Source organism: Phacochoerus africanus, chromosome 8, assembly GCF_016906955.1.
Source record: "Phacochoerus africanus isolate WHEZ1 chromosome 8, ROS_Pafr_v1, whole genome shotgun sequence".
Taxonomy (NCBI): domain Eukaryota; kingdom Metazoa; phylum Chordata; class Mammalia; order Artiodactyla; family Suidae; genus Phacochoerus; species Phacochoerus africanus.
The window spans coordinates 55,931,065-55,957,782 of record NC_062551.1 but is presented as its reverse complement, the minus strand read 5'-3'; the positions used below and the strand labels follow the sequence as shown (position 1 = coordinate 55,957,782).

General features: G+C 51.9%; 2 protein-coding genes and 1 long non-coding RNA gene across 5 annotated transcripts; all 3 read left to right on the top strand.

The window, feature by feature from the left end:
- The first annotated feature begins 2 nt into the window (after positions 1-2).
- On the top strand, positions 3-10,172 carry LOC125133600 (sialic acid-binding Ig-like lectin 5). 3 transcript variants are annotated; one of them, XM_047791911.1, is made up of 9 exons: positions 3-134; positions 208-357; positions 520-576; positions 741-1,019; positions 1,216-1,263; positions 2,030-2,284; positions 2,365-2,649; positions 4,028-4,121; positions 9,689-10,172. In XM_047791911.1, exons 1-9 carry the CDS (start codon positions 83-85, stop codon positions 10,029-10,031), a joined length of 1,563 nt encoding a protein of 520 aa, XP_047647867.1. In that variant the 5' UTR covers positions 3-82; the 3' UTR covers positions 10,032-10,172. The 3 variants fall into 3 exon arrangements, with proteins under 3 accessions (XP_047647867.1, XP_047647866.1, XP_047647865.1); XM_047791910.1 differs by adding an exon at positions 4,703-4,778 and having other exon boundaries at positions 208-576; XM_047791909.1 differs by having other exon boundaries at positions 208-576.
- Positions 10,173-11,989: 1,817 nt separating this feature from the next.
- LOC125133601 (sialic acid-binding Ig-like lectin 8) lies at positions 11,990-20,360 on the top strand. The gene is given in 7 exon segments (XM_047791912.1): positions 11,990-12,550; positions 12,553-12,826; positions 12,990-13,108; positions 13,111-13,285; positions 18,697-18,954; positions 19,177-19,270; positions 19,586-20,360. Coding segments are annotated over 7 exon segments (1,161 nt in total). The 5' UTR covers positions 11,990-12,382; the 3' UTR covers positions 19,659-20,360.
- A 2,445-nt stretch (positions 20,361-22,805) lies between these two features.
- LOC125132953 (uncharacterized) lies at positions 22,806-25,840 on the top strand. Its single transcript, XR_007136363.1, has 3 exons — positions 22,806-24,151; positions 24,732-24,888; positions 25,404-25,840. It is a non-coding gene; the product is annotated as an uncharacterized LOC125132953 (long non-coding RNA).
- Positions 25,841-26,718: the final 878 nt, after the last annotated feature.

The following is a 26,718-nucleotide window of genomic DNA, read 5'->3' as shown; positions in this document are numbered from 1 at the left end:
CCTCTGCCCTCCCATAGCTGCCACCTGACCTTCACTTTCACGGAGACTCCAGAAGGCGGACTGTCCGGGGCTTCAGGAAGGGATGCAGCCACCGCTGCTGCTGCTGCTGCCGAAGCTGCTTCTGCTGTGGGGAGGTGAGGGGGGGGGGGAGGGGGGGGAGGGGACCCCTCAGGGGAAGCTCCAGGCTGAGTTTCTCCCTCTCCGCAGCATCCCTGGCTCAGGACCCGTGGTACCAGCTGGAGCTACAGCAGAATGTGACAGTGCAGGAGGGCCTGTGTGTCCTCGTGCCATGCAAATTTTCCTACCCCTGGAGCTCTTTTGGCACCTTCTCCGGGTTTTGGTTCCGGCAAGGGGCAGGTAAAAAACATGCTCTGGTGGCCACAAACAGGCTGGGGCAGAAGCTGTCTGAGGGGTCCCAGGGGCGGTTCTTCCTCCTCGGGGATCCCCAGGCCAACGACTGCTCGCTGAGCATCAGAGACGTCACCACGGGGGACAGCGGGACATACTTCTTTCAAATAGAGACAAGCTTCCATCAACACGCATATCAAGATAGGCCGCTCTCTCTGGGTGTGACAGGTATGGCGGGGACCCAGGAACAGACCACGGGGGATGGAGCGCTGGAGACAGAAAAATCAAAGTTCTCTCCCTCCTAGGGCTGGTTGGGGAGATGCAGCGACAGGACCCAGGGGCAGGCTGATGCTGTGCCAGGGGGGCCCCATCTTCCTCCCTCTCCTCACCAGCCCTGACCTACAAGCCCCACATCCTCATGCCCGAGACCCTGGAGTCCGGCCGCCCCAGGCGCCTGACCTGCTCTGTGCCCTGGGCCTGTGAGCGGGGCACGCACCCCGTCTTCTCCTGGACCTCAGCTGCCCTCCCCGCCCTGGGCCCCAGGACCCCCCTCTCCTCCGTGGTCACCCTGACCCCACGGCCCGAGGACCACGGCACCAGCCTCACCTGTCAGGTGATGTTCCCCGCAAGTGGCGTGACCGTGGGAAGGACCATCCAGCTCAATGTCACCTGTGAGCGCTGGGCCGGGTCTGGGGGGGCTGGGGGGGGAGAGGTCGAGGCAGAGCTGGGCGGGGCTTGACATGGGTGGGGTCTTGAGAACTAAACAGGAAGGAACCCCCCACACCTGTTTCCATGGCTCCTGGGGGGGACAGGCCCCATGCCCATCCCTCACCGTGGATGTTGATGCCACCCATTCCTCTGCCCCAGATGCCCCACGGAACATGACCATCAGCATCTTCCAAGGAAACAGAACAGGTAGGAGAGAAAACCTCTTCTCTCCAGAGCTGGGACGGCAGGTCTCTGCTGCACAGACCTTCGTTGGGTCTCAGGGCTCCAGCTGCTGGAGGACCAAGGTTGGGGGGGCACTGAGGGGCCAGCTCTTGAGGTCAGAGATGAGAAGGGTGCTAGGAGAAAAGCCCCCCAGAAGCTCAGCTCCCTGAGGTGAAATCTTCCTCTCACCCACAGCTTTCAGTTTTTGGGGGGATTTTTTTGTTTTGTTTTGTTTTTGTTTTTTAGGGCTGCACTTGCAGCATATGGAGGTTCCCAGGCTAGGGGTCTAATTGGAGCTGTAGCCACCGGCCTACACCACAGCTTACGGCAACGCGGGATCCTTAACCCACTGAGCGGGGGCCAGGGATGGAACCCGCATCCTTGTGGATACTAGTTTGGCTCGTTACTGCTGAGCCACTTCGGTTACTCCGTCCACAGCTGTCTTTCGTCAAATTCAGAGGAAGCCGCCACATCCCTCCGGCTCTGTCCCTCTCCCCCTGATGCCTTACCTCCCCGGCTCTTCTTTGGCCCATCTCTTCCTTTGTTCACCGCGTCTGTGTCCTGAGCCCTCAGCCTCCACCTGGTGGACAGTCTAGGCCGCTCCAGGGAAGTGGGCTGGGCGTCTCCTGAAGGCATGAGGCCCGGACTCTGCCTGTTCCCTTCCCGGAGCTAGAGTGGACATTGCAGGAGGAGAGGGAGGCCAGCTTTGGCCACCCCCCTCCCTCCCTCTCTGCCTTTCTTGCTGCCAAAGCTCTCAAGATTCTGCAGAACGCCTCCTCCCTGCCCGTCCTGGAGGGCCAGGCTCTGCAGCTGCTCTGTGTGGCCGACGGCAACCCCCCTGCACAGCTGAGATGGTTCCGGGGGTCCCCAGCCCTGAATGCCACCCCCATCTCCAGCACCACAATCCTGGAGCTGCCAGGCATGGGGATGGTGCCAGGAGAAGTCACCTGTCGGGCTCAGAACCCGCTGGGCTCCCAGAATCTCTCTCTGAGCCTCTTGGTGGTCTGTGAGTGTGGGGACCCCTGGGGGCAGGACACTGGGGTCCAGGGGAGGGGACAAGCCCGCTGACCTCCTCTCTCCCTGCAGACCCCCCACAGCTGCTGGGTCCCTCCTGCTCCTGGGAGGACGGGGGTCTCCATTGCAGCTGTTCCTCCCGAGCCCAGCCCGCCCCCTCCCTGCGCTGGCGGCTGGGGGAGGGGCTGCTGGATGGGAACTTCAGCAACGCCTCCGTCAAGGTCACCTCCAGCTCCACTGGGCCCTGGGCCAACAGCTCCCTGAGCCTGGGCGAGGGGTTCAGCTCCAGCCTCAGACTCAGCTGCGAGGCCCAGAATGTCCACGGGGCCCAGGGCGCCACTGTCCTGCTGCTGCCAGGTCAGGGGGTCTCCTGAGGGGGCGATGCTTGGGGGACAGGAGCGGGGACCATTTGGTTAGTTTGCTAGGACTGCCCTAAACAAGTGCCTCAACCTGGGGGATTAAATGTTGGCTGGGTCTTGGCTCCCGGTGCCGGGGGCTGGAAGCCTGAGATCAAGGTCTCAGCCGGGGCCATGCCTTCTGAGGCTGTGAGAATGGCTCCAGGCGCCTCCCTTGGCTTCTGGTGCTTGGCTGGCAGCCTTTGGCGTCCCCTGGCTTGTAGAAACATCACCCCAACTTCTGCTTTCATTGTGCATGGCATCGCTCTCCCTGTGGGCGGGTCTGGATCCAGATTCCCCCTTTTTGAGGAGGACACCAGTTCTAGTGGATTAGGGTCCAGTCTAATGATCTCGTCTTAACCTAGACCCTGTCTCTAAATAAGGTCATATTCTTCTCAATTTTTAATGATTTTAATTTTTCCAGTGAATTTTTTTCCAGCGAATTTTTTTTTTTTTTACTGTTTATAGTGATTTTTTTTTTTTTTTTGCTTTTTAGGGCTGCACCCACAGCCTATGGAGTTTTCCAGGCTAGGGATCGAATCAGAGCTACAGCTGCCAGCCCATGCCACAGCCACAGCAACTCAGGATCTGAGCCACATCTGAGACCTACACCATGGCTCAGGGCTACACCAGATCCTTAACTGATCAAGGCCAGGGATGGAACCTGCAACCTCATGGATACTGGTCGGGTTTATTTCCACTGAGCCAGGACAGGAACTTAAAGTCACACTCTGAGTTACTAGCAGTCTTCAACTTGTGAATTTAGGGGAGGGGAATGTAAGTCAACCCATAACAGCCCCAGGGAGGCAGAGCCTGGAGGAGGGGCACCCCAGGGCCCCTGCTGGGCTGGCTGGGGTGTAAGATTCTGAGCCTTGATCCCAGGGCAGGGGACTGGTCCAGGGTCTACAGGGCAATGGAGGTCCGTCAAGTTAGTAAGTAGCGGGTGGGAAGTAGGTGCATTAAAGGAGCACAGACTGGGAGTTCCCGTTGTGGCTCAATGGCTTACAAACCCGACTGGTTTCTGTGAGGACACGGGTTCGATCCCTGGCCTCACTCCGTGGGTTAAGGATCCAGCATTGCTGTGAGCTGTGGTGTAGGTCGCAGACTTGGCTCGGATCCCACGTTGCTGTGGCTGTGGTGTAGGCCAGCAGCTGCAGTTCCAATTCGACCCCTAGCCTGGGAACCTTCATATGCCACGGGTGCAACCATTAAAGAAAACACACACACAGGAAGAAAGAAAAAAAAAAGGCGGAAATAAAGGAACACACAGAGAAGTGACCATCTGGGAGGATGCTATGTCCTGGAGTTGAACTGTACCCAAAACCTCCAACTCTCTGCAGGTAAACCACAGCCCAGGATCCAGCAGACCCTGCCAGCAATCGGAGGAGCTGGCATCATGGTCCTGCTTTATCTCTGCCTCTATCTCATCTTCAGGTGAGACAGGGCTCCAGGGAGGAGGGAGACGCCAGCGGGGGAGGGCACAAGGTCATGGAATCTGGAATTCCCATCTTGGCTCGGCAGTAATGAATCTGACTAGGATCCATGAGGACGCAGGTTTGTTCCCTGGCCTCGCTCAGTGGGTTAAGGATCCGGCGTTGCCGTAAGCTGTGGTGTAGGTCTCAGGCACAGCTCGGATCTGGCGTTGCTATAGCTGTGGTATGGGTCAGCAGCTGTAGCTCCTACTCAACCCTTAGCCTGGGACCCTCCAAATGCCGTGGTGAGGCTCTAAAAGTCAAAAAAAAAAAAAAAAAGTTCATGGGATCTAAGAAAACCTGAGCCAGAGGACCCCAGGCTGGTAGGAAAGCCCTGAGCTAGAGAAAGAAGCTGAGTGATGGCGTGAATCAGCAGTGACCAGTTGGTCAAGCTCGGGGCTCTTCCCAACCCCTTAGTCCAGCTCTTGGGTTGGGAGAAGCACTGCCCACCTCATTCCATGCTCTTCTTAGGGAGTAGGGGGTGGCCTGCCTACCCCACACCCCAAGTAACCAGGCTGAAAAGCCTTGGGGCTGTTCCCTTAGATTGAAGAACCGCAGGAAAACCCAGCCAGTGCAAAGCCTGGATGCTGTGAACCAAGCCGAGGACTCAGGCCCCAGGGTGAGTGATGGGATGTGAGCTCTCATTCAGTATCATTGCTCTTGGATGCTGTCCTCAGTGAGGACTCTTAAGCATTTCCTTATTAATATCCAGCACTTCCTGGAGTTCCGCATTTGTTTTTGTTTCGTTCTGTCTTGCTTTTGTCTTTTTATTTTTTATTTTTTTGGCCATGCCTGCAGCACGTGGAAGTTCCCAGGCCAGGGATCCAACCCGAGCAACAGCAGTGATTGGAGCCACTGCACGGACAGTGCCAGGTCCTTAACCCACTGAGCCACCAGGGAACTCCCACATGTGGTTATTTTAAATTATTACTTTTTTCCTCTGTTATTTCAGTACTTTCTTTCTTTTTTTCATTTGTAATGATTTTTATTTTTCCATTATATCTGGTTTACAGTGTTCTGTCAATTTTCTACTGTACAGCAAGGTGACCCATCACACATACACATACATGTTCCTTTTTCTCACATTATCACGTTCCATTATAATAATGTGACTAGATATAGTTCCCAGTGATACATAGCAGGAGGTTTTTTAAATTATTGCTTCACTCGCTCTAATACTTCTGTTTCCGATGGAATATATATATACAGTCCAGTTGGTTCATTGGGATTATTTATGCTTTGTAGGTCAGATGTTCATGTTCTAGAAATTTTTGCCTTTTCTCTGGGCATTGGTAACTGGGGAAGAAGAGTCATAGGCCAAACTTAGTCTGTGTTAGACCCACCGAAGTACGAAGAAATACGGTAGATGGGAGTTCCTGTCGTGGTTCAGCAGAAAGGAATCTGACTAGTATCCATGAGGATGCAGGTTCGATCCCTGGCTTTGCTTAGTGGGTTAAGCATCTGGCGTTGGTGTGAGCTGTGGTGTGGGTGCAGATGCAGCTTGGATCCAGAGCTGCTGTGACAGTGGTGTAAGCCAGCAGCTGCAGCTCTGAATCAACCCCTGGCCTGGGAACCTCCATGTGCTGTGGGCACGGCTGTAAAAAGCAAGAAAAGAAAAGGGAAATAGGGTAGAGAGTTTGGGGACCTCAATGTCCCAATTAATCACTTCCACTTTGTATTTTCAAGTCTACCACCCTGTTTATTTTTATTTTATTATGATTATTATTATTATTATTTCATCTTTTTTAGGGCCACACCTGCAGCATATGGAGGTTCCCAGACTAGGGGTCTAATCAGAGCAATAGCTGCCAGCCTACTCCAGATCCAAGCCGCATCTGGGACCTACACCACAGCTCACGACAACGCCAGATCCTTAACTTGCTGAGCGAGGCCAAGATTGAACCCGCAACCTCATCGTTCCTAGTCGGATTTGTTAACCACGGAGCCATGACGGGAACTCCTGCCCTGTTTATTGAGGTAACTTTACATACAATAAAATGCACCCATTTAAAAGTATGTAGTGAAATGAATTTTAACAAATGTCTATATACTGTCACCATGTCGCTGATCAAGATATGGAACAAGAGTTCCCATAGTGGCTCCGTGGTTAACAAATCCGACTAGGAACCATGAGGTTGCAGGTTCAATCCCTGGCCTCACTCAGTGGATTAAGGATCCGGCGTTGCCGAGAGCTGCAGTGTAGGTCCCAGACGCGGCTTGGACCTGGCGTTGTTGGGGCTGTGGTGTAGGCCAGCAGCTGTAGCTCCGATTAGACCCCTAGCCTGGGAACCTCCATATGCTGCGGGTGCGGCCCTAGAAAAAAGCAAAAAGACAAAAAAAAAAGATATGGAACATTTTGGAGTTTCCACTGTGGCGTCATGGTTAAGACTCTGACTGGCAGCTTAGGTCACTCTGAAGGTTTGGGTTCAGCCCCCAGCCCGGCACAGTGGGTTAAAGATCTGGCATTGGTCACAGCTGCGGCTCAGATTTAATCCCTGACCCGGGAACTTCCACGTGCCACAGAGGAGGCCGTAAAATTTTTTAAAAAGGAAGGAGCATTTCCATCACACTCCCAAATTGCTCTCTTCCCTTTCTCACGCGGCTCCCCCTTTCCAGCACTCCCTGATAGCTGTCGGCATCGATTCGTTTTGTCCATTCCGAGACTTCATACACATGAAATCACCCAGCATTCCCTCTTTACAATCTGGCTTCTATCATCGCGTTAAAACCTAGAGAAGCCCTTAATGCATATTTCCCCAATACCAGAGCCTTATTTCTCAAAAGAAATGAACAAAAACAGACAGAGCTGCAGGGTAAAGTAGACACATCCACAGTTAGAGCTGATTGTCCGCAAACTCCTCTCTCAGGAGCTGGTCGGACAAGTGGACAGAAAGTCAGTGCTTACGTTCAATTGACCCAAATCCCTGTAGAGTTGCTTTCTGGTTGATCTTGGGCAGTGGAACCCATGGTGTGAGCTCAGTTCTCATCCTTTTTTTTTTTTTTTTGGCTGGGCCCTCCACACACGAAAGTTACAGAGATCGAACCCGTGCCTCTGCAGTGACAAGGGAACTGCAGACTTGTCCTTGATTTTCGTGCCCTTAGCATGGGCGGCCTTCTCCCCATCTTCAATTTGCTGTGCAATAGCCCTTTCCTCCTCTGAGTTCCCATTGTGGCTCAGTGGGTTAAGGACCCGTCCTCAATATCCATGAGGATGCAGGTTCGATTCCTGGCCTCGCTCAGTGGGTTAAGGATCCGGCATTGCCATGAGCTGTAGTGTAGGTCGCAGACTCGGCTCAGATCCTGCGTTGTTGCTCTGGCTGTGGTGTAGGCCGGCAGTTGCAGCTCCGATTAGACCCCTAGCCTGGGAACCTCCATATTCTGCAGGTACTGTCGTTAAAAAAAAAAAAGGAAAGAAAATAAAAAAACAGTCCTTGCCTCCTGATCTAAGGACGATTGGTCTTTGCCTCGGTGCTACTGTTGGAGGCTTTTTTTTATTACTCAATTAATTTACTACATTTGTAGTTGTACAGTGGTCATCACAATCCAATTTTATAGGATTTCCATCCCACACCCCCAGTGCATCCCCCCACCCCCTGAACTGTCTCCTTCGGAGACCATAAGTTTTTCAAAGTCTGGGAATCAATATCTGTTCTGCAAAGAAGTTCATTGCGTCCTTTTTTCAGATTCCACATCAGTGAAAGCATTGGATGTTGGTGTCTCATTGTATGACTGACTTCACTTAGCATGATCGTTTCTAGGTCCATCCATGTTGCTAAAAATACTGGTATTTCGTTCTTTTTGATGACTGAGTAATATTCCATTGTGTATATGTACCACATCTTCTGGATCCACTCCTCTGTCGATGGACATTTAGGTTGTGTCCATGTCTTGGCTATTGCAAATAGTGCTGCAATGAACATTGGAATACATGTGTCTTTGCGAGTCGTGGTTTTCTCTGGGTAGATGCCCAGGAGTGGGATTGCTGGATCCCATGGTAGTTCTATGTTTAGTTTTCTGAGGACTCTCCATCCTGTTTTCCACAGTGGTTGCACCCATTTACAATCCCACCAACAGTGTCCTAGGGTTCCTTTTTCTCCACACCCTCTCCAGCACTTAGGGTTTGTAGACTTTTTGATGATGGCCATTCTGGCTGGTGTAAGATGGTACCTTATCGTGGTTTTGATTTGCATTTCTCTAATAACAAGCGACGTTGAACATCTTTTCATGTGTTTTTTGGTCATCCGTATGTCTTCTTTGGATTGGATGCTTTTTGTTTCAAGCTTCTGAAACCCGAGGGTGCTGTGGGCAGGGAGCAGACAGGAGGGAGAGCTTCTGGTTACCATTTTGGAGGGAGAGCTTCTGGTTACCATTTTTAACGCAGGATCTAACCTCTGCTCCGTCCACTTCTGCCCTTTGCTTTCTATTTCAAAATACCTTCTGTCTCTTATTTAGAACTTGGAAGGTATTTATTTTCTATTTGTCTCTCTTAGAAAACCGTAAGCTGCACAATATCAGGGACGGCGTCGGCTGTTTTTCACTCCACTGGTAGCACAGTCCCAACAAAGGGTGGTCCATAGGTAGCAAGAAATGCTTTTGAGTCCCGGCTCAGTGGTGCATGTAGAGGTGTGCATCTGAGGGCAATGCATACAATCTCTCTTGGCCTATTTTATTCTTTGGAAGATGAAGATGCTAATAGTATCCTCCCCCAGCATTAAAATATATATATATATATAGTGAGGAGTTCCTGCTGTGGTGCCGTGCATAAATGATCTGGCTTTTGTGCAGGTGCCAGTTCAACCCCTGGCCCGGTGCAGTGGGTTAAAGGATCCAGTGTTGCTGAAGCTCAGCTGTAGTGTAGGTGGCAGCTTCAGCTCAGATTCCACCCCTGGCTTGGGAACTTCCATATGCCACAGGGGCGGCTGAAAAAGGAAAAAAAAGTATATATTGTGATTAATATCAATGCTCAGGGAGTTCCCTGGTGGCTCAGGGTTAAGGACCTTGTGTTGTCATTGCTGTGGCTCAGGTTGGATCCCTGGCCTGGGAACTTCTGCATGCCACAGGCATAGCTTTATAATAATAATAATAATAGTAATAATAGTAATAATAATAATATAAACACTGACTAAGGGCTGGTCAATCTGAATTATTAATTTTTTTTTTTTTTTTTGCTTTTGATCTCTGCACACGTGGCATATGGAAATTCCCAGGCTAGGGGTCAAATCGGGCTACAGCTGCCAGCCTACACCACAGCCCCAGCAATGCAGGATCCAAGCCGCATCTGGGACCTACACCACAGCTCACGGCAATGCTGGATCTCTGATCCACTGAGCGAGGCCAGGGGTGGAACCCACATCCTCATGGATACTTGGGTTGGTTTCCACTGTGCTGCAGCAGAAACTCCCTCGTAACTATTTTGAAAAAATGAATGGATACATGACAGACGCTCCATCAGTCCCCACCCCATCCTGGTCTCTGCTTCCTCCCAGCCCCCTGGCCCAGCTCTGAATCCCTTCTCTTTCCTCCACTCAGGAGCCACAGCCCCGGTTCTGGGCTGACACTGCAGCAGAGCACCCCGCGCCTGCTGGGGCTGGCTCGAGCCCAGGAGAGGGACAGGAGCTTCACTACGCTCTCCTCAGATTCCACAGGCCGCAGCCACGGCCGCAGGAGCTGGAAGACACTCACACTGAGTACTCAGAGATCAGGATACACCAGTGAGCAATTACTTTCCCACGGTCTGGAGACCGGACATCTGCAAGCAGATGGTGTCAGCGGGGTTGGTGTCCAGGCCTTGCTCCTTGGCCTGCAGGCGGCCACCTTCTCCTCCCTGGAGCCTCACGGGGTCCTCCCTCTGGGTGTGTCTGTGTCCTCCTAACTGCCTCTGCTTCTAGGGACACCAGATATTCTGGATTAGGGACTGCCCTGAGGACCTCATTTTAATGGAATTACCTCTTTCAAGCCCTGTCCTCAAATACAGTCACATTCCGAATTCCCCAGGGGTTTGGACTTCGACTTACTAATTTTGTGATTTTTCAGCCTATAACACTCCGCCTGCGATCATTTTATCTACTTATTGGTCTTTTCAGGGCCGCACCTGTGGCATATGGAGGTTCCCGCTAGAGGCTGAATCGGAGCTACAGCTACCGCTCTACACCACAGCCACAGATCTGAGCCACATCTGTGACCTACACCGAAGCTTGTGGCAACGCCAGATCCTTAACCCACTGAACGAGGCCAGGGATCCAATCTGCGTCCTCATTTTTACTAGTTGGGTTCTTAACCCGCTGAGCCACAAGGGGAACTCCCTGCTCTTACTGCTTCTACTAAGCAATGTGTGTAGACTCTCCCCAGCGCAAGAAATGCAAGACACAGAAGAGCTATCCAATCCATCGAGCAAGAAGTAAAACCACTTTGTTCCCAGACAACACAATTGTGTACATAGAAAATCTACAGTTACTCACAAAGAAACGGTTAAAACCGGGAAAGAGTTTAGCCAAGACACACATTCCAATGACAAAATCCTGAGGCCCCTGGTGGCTCAGTGGGTTAAGGATATAGCATTGTCACAACTCTGGCTCCGGCCGCTGTTACGGTGCGGGTTTGATCCCTGGCCCAGGGACTTCTATGTGACAAGGGTGCGGCCAAAAAAAATGATCAATTCCTCTGCAATTCTGTGTACTGGCCAAGGACAGTTAGAAATTGAATATTTTTTATTTTTTATTGAAAAAAATATTTTTTTGTCTTTTCTAGGGCAACACCCGAAGCATATGGAGGTTCCCAGGTTAGGGGTCTAATTGGAGCTGTAACTGCTGGCCTACACCACCGCCACAGCAACTCGGAATCCAAGCCACATCTGTGACCTACACCACAGCTTATGGCAATTGGATCCTTAGCCCACTGAGCAAGGTCAGGGATCGAACCCGCAACCTCAGGGTTCCTAGTTGGATTCCTTAACCACTGAGCCACACGGGAACTCCCAGAAATTGAATATTTTTTAAAGATGCAGCTTACACTGACATGGACACTTGAAATAAATGGAAATACATGCAAGTCTTGTACATTGAGAACGTTAAAACATTGCTTAAAGAAATGAAAAAGACTGGAGTTCCCAGTGTGGCTCAGCAGAAACAAACTGGACTAGTACCCATGAGGATGCAAGTTTGATTCCTGGCCTTGCTTAGTGGGTTAAGGATCCAGTGTTGCCATGAGCTGTGGTGTAGGCCGGCAGCTGTGGTTCCGATTTGACCCCTAGCCTGGGAACTTCTGTATACTGTGGTGCGACCCTAAAACACACACAAAAAGAGAGAACGAGCCGAGGTTTAATGCACTCTCTTCCCAAATACAAAATTCTAAATCTGTATGCACCACAAGCAGAGTCTCAAAACACATGAAATGCAGATATTCACAGAATCGAAGTCCCTCATCACAGGGAGCGCCTGTTGTCTCCCCGTGGGGCAGGGACTCTCCAGGCAGCATCCAGGGCTGGAATGGGGGCGACCTCAAAGCAGAGAGGGGACGCCCACCACATGGACACCGAGGGAGGGAGGACAGTAAACCTGCCCATCCCCCATGTCCCCACCTCGCCGCCTGCCTGCACTGACCTCCACTAACCCTGATGGAGTTCCCATCGCTGCTCAGTGCTTAACGAATCTGACCAGCATCCATGAGAACACGGGTTTGATCCCTGGCCTCCCTCAGTGGGTTAAGGATCTGGCGTTGCCATGAGCTGTGGTGTAGGTCACAGACATGGCTCAGATCTGGTGTTGCTGTGGCTGTGGTGTAGACTGGCAGCTATAGCTCCAATCGGACCCCTGCATATGCTGCGGGTGCGGTCCTAAAAAGACAAATAAATAAATTTAACAAATAAATAAAATTGACACCCTGAGATTCAAGGGGTCTGGCCGGAAGGGACCCTTTGTCACTTTGCACAAAGTGACCCTGGAGGGGAAGGGACATTGATAGGCAGGAGGTGGGGCTCAGGCCCAGCCTGGTCTGAGCATTTGGGTGAGGTGGGGTGGCGGGCAGTTGATGGCCAAGCCCCCCCCTCCCCCTTCCCAGCAGTCTCTGGTCGTGAAGTTCCTCTGCCTCCTCTGAGAGTCACTGTTCTGACCTCACTCTCATCTTCCCGCTGCCGTCTCACAACATCTTCGCAATTTCCAGTTCCTGAAAAACCAACCTTGAGAAAAAGACATTCCCTGGGGGCGCCTGGCACCCCCTGTGCCAGTCATGCTGCTGCTGCTGCTGCTGCTGCTGGCGCTGCTCTGGGGGAGGGAGGGGGCCAAGGGCCGGGGGGTGCCCGAGAAGGACCACTCGCTGCAAGTGCAGGGGCTGGTGATGGTGCAGGAGGGCCTGTGTGTCCACATGCCCTGCTCCTTCTCCCTCCCCTGGGACATGTGGACACTCTTTTACCTCCGCTCTCTCTCGGCTACTGGTAACGTGCCTGGGCAGATCCTTCCCGGGACGATCCCGTGGCCACAAACAACCCAGATCGTGAAGTGCAGGAGGAGACCCGGGGCCGATTCCACCTCCTTGGGGATCTTCTGAACAGGAACTGCTCCCTGGGCATCAGAGACGCCAGGAGGAGCGACAGTGGCTCTTACTTTTTTTGGGTGGAAAGAGGAAATGCAAAATGGAATTACAGGTCTAACGTGGTCTCCGTGCACGTGACAGGTAAGGAGCGGGGTCCAGGAGAGGCCACAGGGAGGGACACGGGGGTCCCAGGACCGGGCTGGGCTGGGAGCCCCTCCTGAGGGGATTTCAGTCCCAAGCCTGAGGCTTCTCGGCCCTGCCTGGATCCCCCCTCCTGAACCCTGTCTCCCCCTCTCCTCACCAGCCCTGACCCAGGCGCCCCACATCCTCATGCCCGAGACCCTGGAGTCCGGCCACCCCAGGCGCCTGACCTGCTCTGTGCCCTGGGCCTCTGAGCGGGGCACGCCCCACCCCCCACCCCCGCCCCGGTCTTCTCCTGGAAGGGGGCCACTGTCTCTCCCCAGGTGCCCACGACAGCCCTCTCCTCCGTGGTCACCCTGACCCCACGGCCCCAGGACCACGGCACCAGCCTCACCTGTCAGGTGACCTTGCCCGGAGCTGAAGTGACCACGACGAGGGCCAGCTACCTCAATGTGTCCGGTGAGAGCTGGGCCAGGACACTTGGGTCCCTGCCGGGGTCCTGAGGGCTGTGGCGAAGGGGGCGTCAGGTCCCCTGACGGTGGGTGCTGGGTCCAGGAAGCCAGGCTGGGAGGCCCCCGCCCTTTCTCCATCTATGCACCTCCTGGGACACTGCGCCCGTGTCCACTGAGGCCTCACTGCTGAGGTGGAGCCTCCATGTCTTTCTGTCCCAGACCCTCTGAAGAACTTGACTGTGACTGTCTTTCAAGGAAATGGCACAGGTGGGAAGGAGGCCCCTCCCCGGCTGCAGGGAGCAGGGTCTCTTCCAGCTCATGGCTCAGCCTCCACCTGGACCCACCTCGGTGACCAGACACCCCCTTGTGGGTGAACCCAGGGCTCCCTCTGCCTCCCCAGCTCTCTTGGCCACTGTGCCCAGCTGTCCCCTCCCCCCTCAGTCCCTCTGACTTGTCCTCTGCCTCCTCAACTCCCCAAGCACAGGGTGACATTCACCTCTCAAACCCCCTGATGGCCCTTGTCTTCCTGGCTCTGTCAGCTCAGCTTTTGATTTTCTTCCAGTGGCTTGTAACTGACACAAATGTTGGCAGATAATGGATTCACATGGCCCCACCCTCAAGGGCTCAGCGGGGTGTGTCCTCAGACTCCCAGTCCCCTCCCGGGAAGTGACCAGGGTCCACACGCTGCTCTGAGCCTTGGTTCGCTCACCTCAAGGGGGTCAGGTGTCCTGGATAGGGGTGGTGTAGACGTCCCGCTTCTTCCTCAGGACCGTGGAACATGCCATTGCATGGACGGATTCCGATTTTGTGTGCACCTCCTATCAGTGGAAAATCTTGGCATTCGTTTTATCCTACTCACCAAAATGCTGAATGAATAATCTTGGACTTCGTGTGTGTGCGCATGTAAACCTTTGGGACAAGTTTCTAAAAGTTAAATGGTCATGTGCTCTTTCTATTTTTTTTTTGTCTTTTGTTGTTGTTGTTGTTGCTATTTCTTGGACCTCTCCCTCGGCATATGGAGGTTCCCAGGCTAGGGGTTTAATCGGAGCTGTAGCCACCGGCCTACGCCAGAGCCACAGCAACGCGGGATCCGAGCCGCGTCTGCAACCTATACCACAGCTCACGGCAACGTCGGATCGTTAACCCACTGAGCAAGGGCAGGGACCGAACCCGCAACCTCATGGTTCCTAGTCGGATTCGTTAACCACTGCGCCACGACGGGAACTCCCCTCTTTCTATTTTTTAAAAATTGAGGTATAATCGGCGCTCCCTCGTGGCTCAGGGGGTTAAGGCTCTGGCATTGTCAGTGCACTGGCTCTGGTTACTGCAGTGGCATGGGTTTGGTTCGATCTCTGGCTCAGGAACTTCCACATGCAGCAAGTGTGACCAAAAAAAGTAAATAAGTTTTTTAAAAAATTGAGGTTGGCATCCTGTCATGGCTCAGCATTAATGAACCCAACTAGTATCCATGAGGATGCGGGTTTGATCCCTGGCCTCGCTCAGTGGGTCAAGGATCTGGCGTTGCCATGAGCTGTGGTGTAGTAGCAGACGCAGCTCGGATCCTGAGTTCTGTGGCTGTGGTGTAGGCCGGCAGCTATAGCTCCAATTCACATTCAACCCCTAGCTTGGAACCTCCATATGCCATGGGTGCAGCCCTAGAAGGACAAAAGACAGGAAAAAAAGCTGAGATATAATTAAGAGAGAACATTATGTTAGTTTCAGGTGTACCCCACTATTCAATATTGATACACATTGTGAAATGACCACTGCAATAAGTCTAGTTAACACCAGTGACACACATAGCTCCAAAAGTTTTTCATCGTTTAGCCAACTAGACTTCAATAAAACTTTAAAAAATGGGGAAAACAACAACAACAACAAAATTTTTTTTATGATGAGAACTTTCAAGACTGACCCTCTTATCAACTTTCAGATCTATAATACAGGGTATTAAACTGTCGTCACCATGCTGTGCATTACATTCCTGTGACTTATTTATTTTATTTTTGGGGCTTTTTATTTTTTTTGAGAGCTGTACCTGCAGTATATGGAAGTTCCAGGCTAGGGGTCGAATCAGAGCTGTAGCCACCAGCCTACCCGCCTACACCACAGCCACAGCAACTGGGGATCCGAGTTTGCACCTGTAAGTCCGATCTTGCAGACAGGTATCTGTCTTTCTCTCTCTCTCTCTTTCTCTTTTTTTTTTTCTTTCTTTTCTGGCCATCCCATGGCGTACGGAGTTCCAGGGCCAGGGATCAGATCCAAGCGCAGGTGCACCTTACACCACAGCTGTGGCAACGCCAGATCCGTATCCCACTCTGCGGGGCCAAGGATCAAACTGCATCCCAAAGCTCTGGAGATGCTGCCAATCCTGTTGCGCCACAGCGGAAACTCCTTTCTGACTTCCATGACGGAGCCTGATGCCCTCACAGTCCATCCATGTTGTCGTCAGTGGCCAGATTTCATTCATTCTTGTGGTTGAATAGTATGTCATTGTGTAACGACCCCGCATTTTCTTTATTCATTCACGCATTGATGGACACTGGGTGAGCCCCATGGCTCAGCTGTTGTCGTAGCACTGCAACGACCCTAGGGATGCACATATCTTTTCAAGTTAGTATTTTAGTTTGCATCAGATACAACCAGAAGTGGAATTGCTGTTCACATGGTGGCTTCTATTTTTAATCTTTTGCAGAACTTCCTTTTCTGTAGGAGCTGCACCAATTTACATTCACACCAACAGGGTTCTCTTTTCTCCTCACCCTCTATTTTTTGAGACATCTGGCCAAACCGTTCTCTATCGGGGTGGACAAATTTCAACCCCACCAGAGAGGGGTGCAAGCTGGAGGTGATGTTCCCCTCGCCTCTCCAAACCATGGTGGGGGCAACACCTTTAATGCTTCGACAAGATCAGGTGAAGAATGGACTTGCCGTGCGGGCTTGCGTAGCATTTCTCTTGCTGTGAATGATGTTGCGTGTGATTTTTTTATGCTAAAGAGGCATTTGTGATTTTTTTTGGTTTTGTTTTGTTTTGTCTTTTTAGGGCCACCCCCACAGCACATGGAAGTTCCCAGGCTAGGGGTCCAATCGGAGCTACAGCTGCCCGCCTACACCACAGCCACAGCCACACAGGATCTGAGCCGCGTCTGGGACCCACACCACAGCTTACGGCAACGCTGGATCCTTGACCCACTGAGCAAGGCCAGGGATGGAACCTGCGTCCTCGTGGATCCTAGTCAGATTTGTTTCTGCTGAGCCACAACAGGAACTCCATTTGTTTTTTGGGTTTTTTTATTCTGTAAATTGTCTGCTGTATTTGTTCAGGCTTTTCCAGAGTGACTTGACTTTAGAAAAATATATCTTCTTGAGTAGAGTGGGTTTGCCCTGTTGTGTTAATTCATGCTATATATATAGCAAAGTAATACCATCATACGTATCTATACGTGCTTTTTCATGTTCTTTTCCATTGTGGTTTATCACAGGATGTCGGATAAAGATGGGCTCCACAGTAGGACCGTGGTGTTCAACCATCCTCTGTGGAATAGTTTGCATCTGCTAATCCCAACCTCCCAATCCATCCCTCCCCTCCCCTTGGCCTGAGGGATTTGACTTTCTATTTTCTTTAAGATTTCAATTTGTTTATAGTTGATTTACAAAGTTCTGTCAATTTCTGCTGTACAGCAAAGTGACGCAGTCATGTGTACATACACGTTCTTTTTCTCACATTATCCTCCATCATGTTCCATCAAAGGTGACTAAATATAGTTCCCCGTGCTATGCAGCAGCATCTCATTGCTTATCCAGTCCAAATGCAACAGTTTTCCTCCGCTACCCCCAAACTCCCAGTCCATCCCACTCCCTACCCCAGGATTTGACTTTTTATTATTCATTCTTGGAAACTTTTTTCAAGTAAGAGAAATCAGCCATTTCTCTGTAATACAATTTGCAACAGCTTTGCTCAGTAAGGTGCAACTTTTGTGGGTGGTGGTCAGTGATTTTTACTGTGCTCGGGGATCTCTTTCTTTCTGTAGACACGTTTTTAAGCTCTTCTCTGATGGCTTCTGCTTCTCACACTCTAGTTTTAAAAAGTAAATACTGTGGGAGTTCCCGTTGTGGCTTAGCAGGTTAAGAACCAGACTAGTATCCCTGAGGATGCGGGTTGGATCCCTGGCTTTGCTCCGTGGGTTAAGGATCTGGTGTTAGGTCACAGATGGGGCTCGCATCTGGTGTCGCTGTGGCTGTGGTGTAGACCAGCAGCTGCAGGTCCAATTCGACCCCTAGCCTGGGAACTTTCATATGCTGCAGGTGCAGCCCTAAAAAGAAGAAAAAAAAAAGAAAAGAAAAGAAAAACCACTTCTTGTCCTTCTGCGGCCTCATCTCTGAAGCCCCACCCCCCCCCCCCCCTTCCTCCAGCTCTGTAGGTTTGTTCAGAGTTTTCCCTGGACGCAGGGAAGCCTAGGTCATCTCTGCACTCTCTGTTCCTCCTTCCTGCAATGCCCTTCCACCCCCTCATCATCATTGTGCCATCCCTGCTTGCCCTTCAGGCTTGATTTCAGATGCCGCCTCTTCCAGAAAGCCCTCCTGGACCTGCCAGGAGCATTTCCATTGCTATATCCAGGGCTCCTGCAACCCAGGGTCCCGGCCATCATGACATATGTCATGTGGTGTTGTGGGCTTCTGTTCCTGGGTCCCCATTCCCCACCAGTCTGAATTTCCAAGAGTGAGCCTCCCCACACCCGACACCTCACTAAATAAGTAAACTAATGTCACTTCACATGAATAAGGGACAGGAGTTTTCAGGGTCAATCTGGGTTCTGAGCGAAGGGGACGTGGAATTCAGGGCAGGGCTGACAACATGCACAATTGTCCTGTGAAGCCAAAGACCGCTTGACCTGTGTGCTTCCAGCGGCCTAGATCCAGCCAGGCAAAGCCCACCTATGACAAGTGGAATCTACATTATTGAGCGCAGAGCAAGATGGGGCCTGAGCAGCGCGTTGGGCGAACCCCACTCTCTCTCCCAGGGCCTCTCGCTCTCTCAGTCAGTGTCTGAGAGCTTCTCCCTCTCAGCCGTCCTCCAGCTTCACCCGTCATCTTTCTTTTTCTTTCTTTTTTTTTTTTTTGCTTTTTATTTTTAGGGCTGCACCTGTGGCATATGAAGGTTCCCAGGCTAGGCGTCTAATCAGAGCTACAGCTGCTGGCCTACACCACAGCTACAGCAATGCCACATCTGAGCCGTGTCTGCGACCTACACCACAGCTCGCGACAAAGCTGGATCCTTAACCCACTGAGCAAGGCCAGGGATCGAACCCACAAACTGATGGTTCTTAGTGGGATTTGTTTCCACTGCGCCAGGACGGGAACTTCTACCCTTTATCCTTCAATATCTGTCTCTCTGACCCCCTGTCTCTTTTTATCCAGCATCCAGAGCCCTGGAGAACGGCTCTTCTCTTTCAGTCCTCGGGGACCAGCCCCTGCGCCTGATCTGTGTCATCGACAGCAACCCGCCCGCCAGGCTAAGCTGGACCCGGGGGAGCCTGACCCTGAGCCCCTCACTGCCCACCAGCCCAGGGGTGCTGGGGCTGCCGCAAGTACTCACGGGAGAGGAAGGGCAATTCAGCTGCCGGGCTCAGAACCCCCTGGGCTCTCAGCACATCTCTCTGAGCCTCACTCTGCAGGGTGAGTGTCCAGGGGCTACACACTGAGCCCCAACCCACCCACCCACGCCCTCCCTACCAACGCCCTTCAGCTCACTGGTCCCTGAGGACTCAGCGTCCAACTGCTGGACAGTCAGGTTGTGGTCCAGTACCCGGTGAGTCAGGAAGGTCTGGACAGATCCCGGGGCGGAAGGACACAGCACGGGTGCAGCAGGTGAATCCACCTCTCCCCACCTTCCTGCAGGGAAATCAGAGCCCGGGGCAGAGCTGCTTCAGGTGGCCACGTGGGAAGCGGCTGTCAAGATCCTGCTGCTCTTTCTCTGCCTCCTCGCCCTCCTGTGAGCCCCTTCCTGGGAGAGGGGAGGGCGGGGCGCAGGCGCTGAATCCCAGAACCCGCGCCCCAGGGGGCGGGGAGTGGGGCAGGGCAGGCAGAGGGCTGACGCGAAGCGGGTGACCGACCAGGTAGCGGTGATGGGAGGGCTCGCCCAGTGTCCAGGAGGGGAGGGACCTGCCGCTCTCTGGAGGGTATGCGCGGCCACACCTGCCGTCCCACCTGTCACCCCCTCAGCCCCCCAACAAGGAACGGGGTGGGCGCGTCTGCTGCTCGCTGCACCCCCTCTCACTGGCCTGAAAGAGCCTGGTCTCTTTGTCAGAGTGAGGTCCCTCAGGAGGAAGGCAGCCCGGCCGGGAGGGGGCGTGTCAGATGCCACCGCGGTCGCAGGTTAACCCATCGGGTGAGTGATAAGGGAGATCTCACCACCCAGTAGGCCACTGGACACCTCCCCCAAGGGGCCCCCGCGATTGCTTCACTCATCATGGCCAAAGTTGAGCTGCATCTTCTTCCCCAAACCCACTTCTCCATTGGGTTCCAAGTCACACATGCCTCAGGGCAGCCCCCAGCTCTAAGGCCAGAAGGGGCATCGGGGCAAGTTTCTCCACTTTCACCTCCCTCCCTTCTCCCTGATCCTAGAAATCACTGAATGTGGTCCAGCCTTCCTCCTAAGCCCAGCTCGTCTTGATCCCTCTCTCCTCCGGATCCTGACCCAGGTTGTTCCAGCAGCCTGTCTCTTCCCTGGGTCTCTGAGCAGCCCACCTACCTACCAATTCCATCTCTCTTGGAAGTGCCTCCAGACTGTTTGCAGGTACCTCATCGTCCACATCCTGCCCAGTGGGAACAGCTCCGTGTCCTCTCCATGGCCAGAGAGCATAGCGCACACAACGCGGGCTGGATTTGAAGCCAAGGCGGCTCTGCCCCTGCTGGACCCTCTCCTGGCATCTACAGCATCTCCACACCCAGCCTGGTCTGGCCTCTGTGACTCTGAGGCTTCGCCTGGGCTGTTCCTTCTCCTGCAACGCCCTTCTCTCCACATTCCTGCCACTGCCAGTCCTGATCATCTTTTAGGCTGAGTCTTAAATGCCTCTGTGTATTTCATTGTATGGTTTTTGTTTTTTGTTTGTTTGTTTGTTTGTTTACTCAGATGAATTTATCACATCTGTAGTTGTATAATGATCATAACAATCTGATTTCACAGGATTTCCATCCCACAGCCCAGGCACATCCCCCATCCCCCAAACTGTCTCCTCTGGAGACCATAAGTTTTTCAATGTCTGTGAGTCAGAATCCATTCAGCAAAGAGGTTCAGTCTGTCCTTTTTTCAGATTCCACATGTCAGTGAAAGCATTTGATGTTGGTGTCTCATTGTACGGCCGACTTCACTCAGCATGATAGTTTCTAGGTCCATCCATGTTGCAAAAAATTCTGGTATTTCACTCTTTTTAATGGCTGAGTAATACTCCATTGTGTATATGTACCACATCTTCTTGATCCACTCCTCTGTCAATGGACATTTAGGTTGTTTCCATTTCTTGGCTATTGCAAATAGTGCTGCAATGAACATTGGAATACATGTGTCTTTGCAAGTCATGGTTTTCTCTGGGTAGATGCCCAGGAGTGGGATTGCTGGATCCCATGGTAGTTCTATGTTTAGTTTTCTGAGGACTCTCCATCCTGTTTTCCACAGTGGTTGCACCCATTTACAATCCCACCAACAGTGTCCTAGGGTTCCTTTTTCTCCATACCCTCTCCAGCACTTATGGTTTGTAGACTTTTGGATGCTGGCCATTCTGGCTGGGTGTAAGGTGGTACCTCAGAGTGGTTTTATTTGCATTTCTCTAATAATGAGTGACGTTGAACATCTTTTCATGTGTTTCTCAGCCATCTGTATGTCTTCTTTGGAGAACTGTGTGTTTGGATCTTCTGCCCATTTTTTGATAGGCTTGTTTTTTTTTTTTTTTTTTTGGTATGGAGCTGCAGAAGGTGTTTATAAATTTTGGAGATTAATCCCCTTGTCCGTTGATTCACTTGCAAAGATTTTCTCCGATTCTGTGGGTTGTCTTTTCGTGTTGTTTAGGGTTTCCTTTGCTGTGCAGAAACTTTGAAGTTTGTGTAGGTCCCATTTGTTTATTTTTGTTTTTGTTGTCAATACTCTAAGAGGTGGATCTGAGAAGATGTTGCTGTTGTTTATGTCAGAGAGTGTTGGGCCTATGTTTTCTTCTCAGAGTGTTATAGCATCTGGTCTTATATCTAGGTCTTTAATCCATTTGGAGTTTCTTTTTGTGTCTGGTGTTAGGGAGTGTTCTAATTTCGTTCTTTTCCATGTGGCGTCCAGTTTTCCCAGCACCACTTATTGAACAAGCGGTCCTTTCTCCATTGTATATTCTCACCTCCTTTGTCATAAATGACTTGGCTGTAGGTGCTTGGGTTGAATTCTGGGCTTTCTATCCAGTTCCACTGATCTATATTTCTGTCTTTGTGCCAGTACCATATGGTTTTGAGGACTGTAGCTTTGTAGTATAGTCTGAAGTCCAGGAGCCTGATTCCTCCAGTTCCATCTTTCTTTTTCAGAATGTCTTTGGCTATTCTGGGTCTTTTGTGTTTCCAAACAAACTTTAAAATATTTGGCTCGAGTTCTGTGAAAAATGTCCTTGGTAAGTGGATAGGGATTGCATTGAATCTGTAGACTGCCTTAGGTAGTATAGTCATTTTGAAAATATTAACTCTTCCAATCCACGAGCATGGTATGTCTTTCCATCTATTTGTGTCACCTTTGATTTCTTTCATCAGTGGCTTGTAGTTTTCAGAGTACAGGTCTTATGTTTCTTTAGGTAGGTTTACTCCTAGGTATTTTATTCTTTTGGTAAACAGGATGGTAAACAGGATTGCTTCCCTAATTTCCTTTTCTGCTCTTTCGTTGTTAGTGTATAGAAATGCCGTCGATTTCTGTGTATTGATTTTGTATCCTGCAATTTTGCCAAGTTCGTGGATGAGCTCTTCATTGTATGGTTTTGAGTTGAAGGGTGCTACTCAGTCATTTATTCACAGACTAATTAAGCAAATAATACTGAAGACATCCTATGCCAGTAGTATCATGAGCATCAAGAGTACATGGGTACTCTTGGTAAACACAACGGAGAATGTTTACCAGCCAAAAGATTTGATTAGACACTCCACAAACATAACACAAATGGCCAGTGAGCACTGAAGATACTCAGCAGCATTACACGTTGAAGAAATGCAAATCAAAACTTTAATGAGGGAGTTCCCGTCGTGGCCCAGTGGAAACGAATTCGACTAGGAACCATGAGCTTGTGGTTTCCATCCCTGGCCTCGCTCAGTGGGTTAAGGATCCAGTGTTGCTGTGAGCTGTAGTATAGGTCGCAGACGCTGCTCGCATCCTGCATTGCTGTGGCTGTGCAGTAGGCTGGCCGCTGTAGCTTCAATTTAGCCCCTAGCCTGGGAACCTCCATATGCTGTGGATGTGGTCCTAAGAAGCAAAAAAAACAAAAAACAAAACAAAAAAAAACCGAATGAGTTCTTGCTATGGTGCAGCAGGTTAAGGATCCAGCTGCAGCAGCTGTGGAGGCTCCAGTTCGATCTCCGGCTGGAGCAGTAGATAAAAGGATATGCTGTTGCCGCAGGTGCAGCGCAGGTTCAGTCCCTGGAACGGGAGCTTCCATATGCCATGGGTGCAGTCATTAAAAAAGAAAAAAAACTGATGAAGTACCGCTTCGGATCCGTTAGGACAGCTGTTATGTTTTTAAAAAATCAAAAATGGAAACTAACAAGTGATGGCGAAGATGTGGGCAAACGAGAACCCTTGTGCATTGCCTGTGGGAAGGGAAGATGGTGCAGCCTCATGCAAAATGCTTGCAAGAGCCTCCCGAATTCAACAGAATTACCACAAGACCCTGAGCCCCTCTCCTAGGGATTGACCGCATGGGCTCAAACCAATATTTGCACCCCACGTGCTCATAGCAGCCAACTTCACTGCAGCGGCAGAACCAACCCTAGTGCCCATCAACAGAAGAGTGGGGGAGCCAAGCCCGGGAGACACACACAAGCCAATACCCTCAGCTGTACAAAGGAACACATGCAGTTCTGACACGGGCTCCAGCCTGAAGGACCCGAGACAACAATCCGCTCCATGAAGGAAGCCAGACCCCACGGGACATGGATTGTAGGATTCATCTCCTAGGAGCTACCCACAGGGCAAACCCATGGGAGGAGAAAGTAGATGGCGTGCTTGCAGCTGGGGGGTGGGGGTGCCGAGCAGTCTCTGTCTCACAGTGGAGACTTCCTGCTGGGATGCTGCACACGTTCTGGACACAGGCGGTGGTGACGGTGGCTTCACGTGGTGAATGCACTCAGCACCATGGAAGTGGCTCGTGGAAAGCGGGACAAGTCACGTTGTGTCTTATGGCTGTGGTTCTCCAATTCAGGGAACGAGAAGGGCTTCTGGTCCTCGAGGTGCTGTCCTTACAGGCACAAGACTGTTTGGATAAATTATAAATACAATGAGGGCATGTCAGCTGTTGACCCACGTTGGAGGGAAAGTCACAGGAGGAAAGGAGCCTGTGACATGTCAGGGTGCGGAGGCCGAGGGACTGGGGAGAAGCTGGGAGGACGTTGCTGCCCCCGTGGAAGACCACTGGCAGCCAGTGCAAACTTCTGGAAGCCTTAGCAGGATCCCAGTGGCTGGGGTTCTGCTCAGAATCAGCCAGCGGGGATCCAGCAGCAACAACAGAGCTGTGACCAGGCCCTGCTGGGCTCCCCAGGCGGGAGGAGCTGGTGACGTGGGCCAGCGAGGTCGTGGAGCCGGGGAGCATCTCTTTGGGATCTACAGCGAAGGTCAAGGCCACTGAGATTTCCAGCAGGTGTGGTACGTGTGGGAAAAGAGGAGCCAGGATGAGGCGGATGTGTTTGTCCCGAGCCAGTGGCCAGATGGAGTTGTGTGTGTTACTGGGAGGACCTCAGAGAGGAGGGTTTTGAAGGGTGATCCCTGCCCTCGCTCAGTGGTGAAGGATCTGGCAATGCCTAGAGCTGTGGTGTAGGTTGCAGACATGGCTCAGATCCTGCATCCCCGTGGCTGCCATGTAGACCAGCAGCTACAGTTCCGAGTTAGCCTGGGAACCTGCATATGCCGTGGGGTTCAAAAAGAAAAGAAAAGAAGGAGAGAAAGAGAAGTGTGGTTGCTGGGAACTGGGAGGAAAGCAGAGTGAGGGTTTGTCGATTGGTGGGTATAGTGCTTCAAGTTTTTCAACTTGAAAAAAAATTTTTTTTTACCGGATTCAAAAAAATTAATATTCATTGAATAAAATCCAGTATACTGCCAGGACAGTCTCACCAGTGACCCAGCTCTAAAGGCTGACAGTGCTACGTGTTCAGGGAGGAAGTGCTGCGCTGGGTGGGGAGCAGGTCGCAGGCTGGGACCAGCTGAATCCAGGCCTTCTTGCCTGCAGGTCAGCGGCACCGAGATGCTGGCTGCTGGCGGAAGGAGCGAATGAGTGATTGGCAGCTGCCCTCACCTCCCCCAGGAGCCCCTCCTTTCCTGCGGCTCCAGACGCCCCCCCACCCCCGGACCCTACGTCTTGCAGGACCGACCACCCCAGGGTCCAGGTGAGGCTGCGACCCTTCCGGTCAAGGCAAGAGTTGAGCAGCGCCCTGGTGTCCACAGCGGTGCTGGGCTGGGGGAAGCTTGGGGACTCACGGGGGCCCCCGCCTCGGTGTCCCCAGAGGTCCTGGTCCAGGCTCTGGGGCTGGAGGGCGGCGCCCGAGATGGGGGCGGGAAGGGGGTCTCCCTCTTGTCGGCTCCTCTCTGGGCAGGTCCCCGGGTCTCTGGGCCCATGGGCGACCATGCCCTCTGGGCAGAGTGGGGACGAGCTCCCGCTCTGAGGGTCCTCTTCTGTGACCTGCTGAGTCCCGGGCTCCTCCCCAGCTTCCGCGGGTCTCCCCGCAGCCCCAGCTCCCGCTCGGCTTCCCCTTCCCTCTTCAGACCCAGGACGCCCAGACACCCCGGGTCTGAGAGATGCGGCAGCTGCTGCTGCTGCTGCCGCTGCTGTGGGCAGGTGAGTGGGCGGCGGGGAGAGGGCCGCGCGGGGCGGGGCTGCGGCTGATCCTCGTCCCCCCCGCAGGGTCCCTGGCTCAGGACCAGAGCTACCGGCTGGACGTGCAAGAGACCGTGACGGTGCAGGAGGGCCTGTGTGTCCGCGTGTCTTGCTCCTTCTTCCATTCTTGGATCTCCTGGTCTGCGCCTGTTCACAACTACTGGTTCCAGGAAGGGGCCAGGGTTCTCCCATGGCCACAAGCAACCCAGATCCTAAGGACCCTGAGGTGGGCCCAGTCTGCCTCCTTGGGGACCTCCAGAACAAGAACTGCTCCCTGGACATCAGAGACACACAAAGCAGCAACCCCAGGACATACTTCTTTAGGGTGGAGATCAGGTCTTTTGGTAAATATAACTCCATATGGAACAAGCCCCCTGTCCATGTGATTGGTAAGGACGGGGTCAAGGAGTGGACACTCAGGGGTTAAGGATCTGCTGACGCTGCAGCCTGCAGTGTAGGTTGCAGCTGCAGCTTGGATCTGGCGTTGCTGGGGCTGTGGTGCAGGCCAGCAGCTGTAGCTCTGATTCGACCTCTAGCCTGGAAACTCCATATGCGCAAATGCACCCCTAAAAAAGGAGAAAGAAAAAGCAGTAGGACCATGGAACGTATAATAAGAGCAAAATTACTCAATGGAATCAGGCTTAGCTATGACCTAGCAGACAAAAACTTGAGAACATTTATGACAAATATGTTCCATATACTAAAGGATGTAAAGACGACGTAATGGAAGAAGTTTGGAAATTAACTTCTAGAGAAAAAAAATCACTTATCTGAAATGAGAGTTGCACTGAATGAGACTTAAGAGCAGATTCAGTACTGTGGGAGTGTAATCAGTGTGTTCGAAGGTGTAGCAGCAGCTCCTATTCAAACTGCAGAATCTAGAGAAAAAGGCTGGAAATGGTGAAGAGATGCTCAGGGCCCTGTGAGATAATATGCAGCAATATAACATGCGTAAAATTGGAGACCCATGGAGTTCCCATCGTGGCTGAGTGGTTAACAAATCTGACTAGGAACCATGAGGTTGTGGGTTTGATTCCTGGCCTCCCTCAGTGGGTTAAGGATTTGGCCTTGCGGTGAGCTGTGGTGTAGGTCAGATCGCTCGGATCCTATGTTGGTGTGGCCCTGGCATAGACTGGCAGCTACAGCTCCGATTAGACCCCTAGCCTGGGAACCTACATATGCCGCAGGAGTGGTTCTAAAAAAGGCCAAAAAAAAAAAAAATTGGAGACCCAGAGGAGAAAGAGAGGAAGAATAGGAAAAATATGTATGTATTTAAATAAACAGCAGCTTCAATGTCAACAAATTTGATCACAATCTTAAGTTTGCAGACGCAAGATACTTA

Excerpts from the sequence above, each read along its gene's own strand:
- LOC125133600 (XM_047791909.1), top strand. The coding sequence starts at position 83 with ATGCAGCCACCGCTGCTGCTGCTGCTGCCGAAGCTGCTTCTGCTGTGG. Across the intron at positions 1,020-1,215 it reads CATCCAGCTCAATGTCACCT|ATGCCCCACGGAACATGACC; the intron begins GTGAGCGCTGGG and ends CCTCTGCCCCAG. Across the intron at positions 2,650-4,027 it reads CACTGTCCTGCTGCTGCCAG|GTAAACCACAGCCCAGGATC; the intron begins GTCAGGGGGTCT and ends AACTCTCTGCAG.